Below are 7,481 nucleotides of genomic sequence, written 5' to 3'. Positions count from 1 at the left end.
TAATAAGGAGCTCCCATCGTATATTTAGAGGCCCTGATCCGATTAGTCAGATCACACGCCACACCCAATCCAAGCAGCCTTCCACGATTTCTCCCAACTCCTCTGTGGTGGGAGTAAAATCAGGGCTTAGAAACTAGAGACTGACACTATAAATACACAAGATACAGCAACAGAGAAGGCGCCTCAGGCTATTTCTCCCTTGGTGTGGAATCCTTCCACTGGAAGAGCTGTGACAGACTCCATGTGCCAAAGGTCCCTGCACCTCCCTTCCATGTTTGCTGGACTCCGTGGTGCCCATTAACATAGGTTGGGAACCATATAAAAAGGTGTTTAGTGGCAATCCCACTGAGATAATCTACAGTCAGAGGACACAAGCCAGGATTCCTGAACTAGTTCCATGGGGCGGACAGAAAGTAATGCACAGGTACCTGTTTTCTGAACTGAAAATACAGGTGGTCTTTTGGGGAGTCCTCCTTGCCAGGGAAATCCCAGAACCCCAGGCTTTGGGGAACAGATGGATCTTCCCTTTTCTATGTTCAGGGAGGTGACCCAAAGGGCACAGAGCTGTGATAAGGCAATAAGACAAGCAAAGAACTGCCCACACAGGTCTGATGCAGGAGACCTTTGTCCTCTCTGATATGCATGCAGATAGCAGCCCAAACTGCTAGGAGCAGCACAAATCCTACACCTCTTTGTGTAGCTTTTAATTTTCACCATGTGGTTGTCATCTCATTCCTAGGTGTGCCTACAGCTTTCAAATACCTGTATCCTTATTAGTATAACTACCAAGGATCATTAAATAGGCATAAACGGTTCGGCTGCCATTGTCAGTAGAGGTAAAGAGAGGGTGTTAAGACACAACTGACATTAGCTGACCTGCACGAGGTAACCAGCTCTGGCCTTGTCAGCAAATGAGGAAGACCATGTCCATGCACACACATCTGTCCTTCAGGATGGGAAGAGACAGGAGTACACTGTTCAGTTTGCAGGATGGCCTGTCGCACTCCAGATTCTCCTCCCAGATCAAAAGAGCAGATGTGGGTGTTATTAAATCTTCCCGTACTTTATGCCCTACATTCAATATTCTAGTGGGACAGTTTGCCCTGTGAAGTGTTTGACAAACTGCTGAGCTTGCTGGGAGAGCTGTACTTACAGCCAATATTAATAGCCCTGCATATCTGGGTATATATCTGTTTACAAGGTAGGAGCAAGAATTGCTGTGACCTCCTCTCCCCATAGCTGTCTGAGCTGATTTCAGCAGCCTGTCTTTGTAGTAGCTCAGAAAGTTTACAGAAACCTGCTCCTCTTCCTGAGAAAAGGTACACTTTTTATTGGAAGAGGGCGGGGGGAGGTAGGTCACAGGGTTGAGACACTGGATGGTTCAAGGGAACATAAGCAGAAATCCAGCCCAACAGAGATGCCAAGTTACCATCTGATGTGTCCCCAAGGCCTGAAACAGCCACAGAGCCCAAAGCCCCCTCTACACTGGTAAGGGAAGATCCTGGAGAAACATTGAGGCTGCCAGTGCTGTGCCTGCTTAGGGGTCAGGGGCGCCTAGTGCTGTCCAGCCAGCACTGAATGCCGCCACACGCCGAGGATGGTTCCGAGCGATACAAGCGCCCTGTCAGTGAGTTAGCTGGGCAGTGAATGAAAACAGGCTCAATCAGCGGTGGAGCCAGCAGGAACCTGTGACTCTGGGGATGCCCCCGCTGGGGGAAGGGGTGTGCAGAGAGTGGCACGTGCACGCAAGCTGCTAGCAACTGCGACAATCAAGGGCAAGCAGCCTGCGAAGGACGGGGGGGGGGAGCGCTACCCCCACCACTGTGCCCCTTGCCAGCGCCCCCCCTTGCCTGCGAGAGAAATACAGCTATCCAGCGCATGCCCACGTCCCTTTTCCCACCATGTGCGCATGCGTCCTCTCACCCGTCCCACCCACACCATTCGCTAAGCGCATGTGCATACACCAGCTCGTCTCTAGATCAGTTAAGCGCATGCGCACTCCCACATCCCGGCACATTCTTCGCGCTTTACGCATGCACATTAGCGCCTTCTGGCCGACCGGGCGCATGCGCATTGGCCGCCCACCGCCTCTCAGGGCGGAGCGCTAAGGGGCCGGTTCTCTCCGCTGTCGGGCTGCGTGAGGGTCCGCAGAGGGGGGCCCCTACGGTCGAGCGTTGCGGGCACGGCCGCCTCCTCACCTCGTAGTGCTTCATAGCTCCTCACGCACCAACCGCCGCTGCCACCGCCTGGCACCCGCTCCGCTCACGTGATTTGCCCCCAGTCTCACCTGGGGGGCGGGGTCCGACCAGTCGGAACGGCCAATCGCAGAAGCCAGGCCGCAGAGATCCAGACAATCAGCGCTTGGGCAGCTCGACTTCCTGCCCCTCTGCTTATGAGCCCGCCCCAAGCGTCCCCATGGAAACTGAAACGCGTGACAAGGCTCCGACCAATCGGAAGCCAGCCAGGTGCGCCGGAATGATGGACATGCGCGCCAATCCCCTCAGAGCTTTGCCCTCCTGGAGCTCATCAAGACACAGGCTCGCAGTCAATTACAGGGAAGGGCCCGCTACTCACCCACGTGGTCTTGAAACAGCCCCTCTCCGTTCCTGGCAGTGACCTCCTGGCCTTGCCCCGCCCGCCGTTTTCCTGGGTCCTGTGGCCCAAGGGGCTCCCGTAGCAGCACCGAGGGGTGCTGGGAAGGGGGCCTGGGAGGGCTTGGGGTCATGGGGGGATTGGCAGGACGGGGGGGGGGGGAAGGATGGGAGGGCATTAGCAGGGCTTGGGGAGGGGAGGGGACAAGAGGGCATTGGCAGGGCTTGGGGAGGGGACCGGGAGGGCATTGGCAGGGCATTGGCAGGGTTTGGGGAGGGGACCGGGAGGGCATTGGCAGGGTTTGGGGAGGGGGCTGGGAGGGCATTGGCCTGGCTTGGGGAGGGGAGGACCCCAGGAGGGCATTGGCAGGGTTTGTGAAGGGGAAGGGGCCGGGAGGGCATTGGCAGGGTTTGGGGAGGGGAGGGGAGGACCCTGGGAGTACATTGGCAGCAGGAGGGGAGGGGGCCGGGAGGGCATTGGCAGGATTCTGGGAACTAGGAACTCGGTCCTTCCTGGTGTCGGGGCCTCTAACCCAGACGGCAAAGTTCGTTGTCTGACCGCGAGAGAGACAGGCAACACCAGCAAGGTCCGATCGAAAGCTCTTTATTGACAAGTGCAAGAGCAGCTCATCTCCAGAGAGAACCAGCCAGCTCTTTACATCTTAGTATAAGCCTATACAGACAGTTCCATCGTGTCATAAATTATTCACTTGAGCAACCCACCCCCTTCTAACAACTAGAAACTAGACACTTTTAGTATACATGCATGCCTAAAGTTAGAAACGTAGGGGAGTTAAAAACAAACAAAGAACAAAACCAAGGAGTGAAAACAAGGATGCAGGGAAGCTAGGGTTTTTATCAGTTCTTCAAAGGATCTGCTCCTAACACAGCACATCTGGTACTATGCCAGGAATGCAGCCCCTTCCTTATCTCACTTTTTCCCAGTGCTTTGTGAGACATGCTGCTTTTTCAGCATTTTCCACTCACGGATTACCCAAAACCTCTATTAGCCTGACTTTGGTCAGGTTGGCATACCTGGTTTTGTCTGCTATATCTTTATTCAGGCCTAACACTGGTATTGTCTGAGTCAGCACTAAGTCACCTGCTAAGCTGTGATCTCGCAGGGCATAGCTAGCTGTAGGTACACCCTGAGACTCAGCTATGTGATGGGTACACCGGGTGAGGAAGGTGTAGAGGAAGCAGAGCCAGGCAAAGAAATCAGAGTGGCTAAAAATCTGTTGTTTTTTTCATTTAAGTCAGATTTTTTTTGATAAAATGCTGTGTGAGGAAAAAGCCTATCTAAAGATAGTTTTAATTAAGATACATTATAGCTCAAAGATATCTCATCATGGAATAGGGATTATAGAGTCTAATTCTATAGTATGAGACAATATATTCATGTCATGTTTAAGAAAAGTTTTGTAAATGAGTTCCAATAGTTCATGGATTAGGGACCCAATCTTATGGGGTTCCAGGAGCTTCCGTGTAGATTATTTAGGTGAATCTTTCTATCTATGCAATGGGACTCAGTGCTCAATCTAGAAGATACCAGCAGAGATGCTTAGTTTTGCAGTTCTCAAACTGTGGATTTGTGTCTTCAGAGATAACATGCTTGTTAACAGCAAAAACTTTTTAAAATAAACAAATAAATAATATCTGGAGGTGAGAAATAACAGACCTCAACCCTATTGTCCCTCTGCAAATTTATGTACACAGCATCAATCCCTTACCTCTCTCTAAAAGTGCAAAGTTTAAAAAAGTTTAATGAATAGAAGATTGCTGGGGGCGGAATAGATCTGGACAAGAAGAAGTCTGGAGATAAATGTGAGAAGGGAGGGACAGGCAGTAGAAACAAAAGTGAAACTGTTTGAGCAGCATATTCCAGAAGTCTTGAGGTCTTTCTGAGAGTAGCCTTCATTGATTTGAGATCTACCGTACAATTTTCTCACTAGAAGGGGAAGCCTATAACGGCAACATGCTGTAAAAGAGACCCAGTTTGGGAATAAGAACCATTCAAGAAATGTTTGCTGATGATGATGTTTTAAAGAAAGGCTCATCAGTAAACTGGTGGAAGTCACTTAAACCCTTGGATTCAGAGACTGTTGAAGTGCTAATCTCACTTTCAACAGCAGTGACTTCTGCTGGTGTAGAAAGAATATTTTCTTCCTTTGGACTAATTCATTCCAAATTGAAAAATCCTGAAAAAGCAGGAAAGCTTGTTTTTCTTTTCCAGATTATGAACAAACAGGAAAATAATGGTGAAGATGACTGAGTTAGCTGCAGAAGCCAATATTTTAAGTTTCTCATGTTGACTTGGCTAACGTAGATGATTTAATTATTGTTTTGTTTTTTAAAAATATTTCATAGATTCATAGACTTTAGGGTCAGAAGGGACCAATGTGATCATCTAGTCTGACCTCCTGCACAAAGCAGGCCACAGAACCCTACCCATCCACTTCTATAACAAACCCCTAACCTATGTCCGAGTTATTGAACTCTTCAAATTGTGGTTTGAAGACCTCAAGCTGCAGAGAATCCTCCAGCAAGTGACCCATGCCCCATGCTGCAGAGGAAGGCGAAAAACCTCCAGGGCCTCTACCAATCTGCCCCAGAGGAAAATTCCTTCCCGACCCCAAATACGGCAATCAGCTAAACCCAGAGCATGTGGGCAAGACTCACCAGCCAGCACTCAGGAAAGAATTCTCTGCAGTAACTCAGATCCCATCCCATCCAACATCCCATCACCGACCACTGGGCATACTTATCTGCTGAAAATCAAAGCTCAATTGCCAAAATTAAGCTATCCCATCATACCATCACTTTCATAAACTTTTCAAGCTTAGTCTTAAAGCCAGATATGTCTTTTGCCCTCACTACTCCCCTTGGAAGGCTGTTCCAGAACTTCACTCCTCTAATGGTTAGAAACCTTTGTCTAATTTCAAGTCTAAACTTCCTAGTGTCCAGTTTATACTCATTTGTTCTTGTGTCTACATTGGTACTAAGCTTAAATAATTCCTCTCCCTCCCTAATATTAATCCCTCTGATATATTTATAAAGAACAAGCATATCCCCCCTCAGCCTTCTTTTGGCTAGACTAAACAAGCCAAGCTCTTTGAGTCTCCTTTCATATGACAGGTTTTCCATTCCTCGGATTATCCTAGTAGCCCGTCTCTGAACCTATTCCAGTTTGAATTCATCCTTCTTAAACATGGGAGACCAGAACTGCACACAGTATTCCAGGTGAGGTCTCACCAGTGCCTTATATAACAGTACTAACACCTCCTTATCTTTGCTGGAAATACCTCGCCTGATGCATCCTAAAACCGCATTAGCTTTTTTAACGGCCATATCACATTGGCGGCTCATAGTCATCCTGTGATCAACCAATACTCCAAGGTCCTTCTCCTCCTCTGTTGCTTCCAACTGATGTGTCCCCAATGTATATCTAAAATTCTTATTATTAATCCCTAAGTGCATGACCTTGCACTTTTCACTATTGAATTTCATCCTATTACTATTACTCCAGTTTAAAAGGTCATCCAGATCTTCCTGTATGATATCCCGGTCCTTCTCTGTGATAGCAATACCCCCCAGCTTTGTGTCATCCACAAACTTTATTAGCACATTCCCGCTTTTTGTGCCAAGGTCAGTAATAAAAAGGTTAAATAAGATTGGTCCCAAAACTGCTGCTTGAGGAACTCCACTAGTAACCTTCTTCCAGCCTAACAGTTCACCCTTCAGTACGACCCATTGTAGTCTCCCCTTTAACCAGTTCCTTATCCACCTTTCAATTTTCATATTGATCCCCATCTTTTCCAATTTAACTAATAATTCCCCATGTGGAACCATGTCAAATGCCTTACTGAAATCAAGGTAAATTAGGTCTACTGCATTTCCTTTGTCTAAATAATCTGTCACCTTCTCAAAGAAGGAGATCAGGTTGGTTTGGCATGATCTAATAAAACCATGTTGTAATTTGTCCCAATTACCATTGACCTCAAAGTCCTTAACTACTTTCTCCTTCAAAATTTTTTTCAAGACCTTACATACTACAGATGTCAAACTAACAGGCCTATAGTTACTTGGATCACTTTTTTCCCCCTTTCTTAAAGATAGCAACTATGTTAGCAATTCTCCAGTGTATGGTACAACCCCTGAGTTTACCGATTCATTAAAAATTCTTGCTAATGGGCTTGCAATTTCATGCGCCAGTTCCTTTAGTATTCTTGGATGAAGATTGTGTGGGCCCTCCGATTTTGTCCCATTAAGCTGTTCAAGTTTGGCTTCTACCTCAGATGTGGTAATATCCACCTTCATATCCTCATTCCCGTTTGTCATCCTTCCATTATCCCTAAGCTCCTCATTAGTCTTATTAAAGACTGAGGCAAAGTACTTATTTAGATATTGGGCCATGCCCAGGTTATCCTTAACCTCCTTTCCATCCTCAGTGTTTAGCGGTCCCACTTCTTCTTTTTTTGTTTTCTTCTTATTTATATGGCTATAGAACCTTTTACTATTGGTTTTAATTCCCTTTGCAAGGTCCAACTCTACTTGGCTTTTAGCCTTTCTCACTTTATCCCTACATGTTCTGACTTCACTAAGGTAGCTTGCCTTGCTAATCCCACCCTTCTTCCACTCCTTGTAGGCTTTCTGCTTTTTCTTAATCACCTCTCTGAGATGCTTGCTCATCCAGCTTGGTCTACAACTCCTGCCTATGTTTTTTTTCCCCTTTCTTGGGATGCAGGCTTCTGATAGTTTCTGCAGCTGTAACTTAAAATAATTCCAGGCCTCCTCCGCCTTTAGATCCACAAGTTCTTCAGTCCAATCCACTTCCCTAACTAATTTCCTTAATTCTTTAAAGTTAGCCCTTGAGACGTCAAAAACCCTAGT

At 47.2% G+C, this 7,481-nt stretch overlaps 1 protein-coding gene across 1 annotated transcript in view; it reads right to left on the bottom strand.

The window, feature by feature from the left end:
• Nucleotides 1-2,281, bottom strand: part of TECR (trans-2,3-enoyl-CoA reductase) — a 45,449-nt gene extending 43,168 nt beyond the window's left edge. The window contains 1 exon segment of the mRNA XM_030545416.1: nucleotides 2,199-2,281. Coding sequence (XP_030401276.1) covers nucleotides 2,199-2,213 — 15 coding nt within the window. The 5' untranslated portion in view covers nucleotides 2,214-2,281.
• Nucleotides 2,282-7,481: the final 5,200 nt, after the last annotated feature.

Source organism: Gopherus evgoodei, unplaced genomic scaffold (genome assembly GCF_007399415.2).
Source record: "Gopherus evgoodei ecotype Sinaloan lineage unplaced genomic scaffold, rGopEvg1_v1.p scaffold_37_arrow_ctg1, whole genome shotgun sequence".
Taxonomy (NCBI): Eukaryota; Metazoa; Chordata; order Testudines; family Testudinidae; genus Gopherus; species Gopherus evgoodei.
This window is presented reverse-complemented; position numbering and strand designations above follow the sequence as displayed.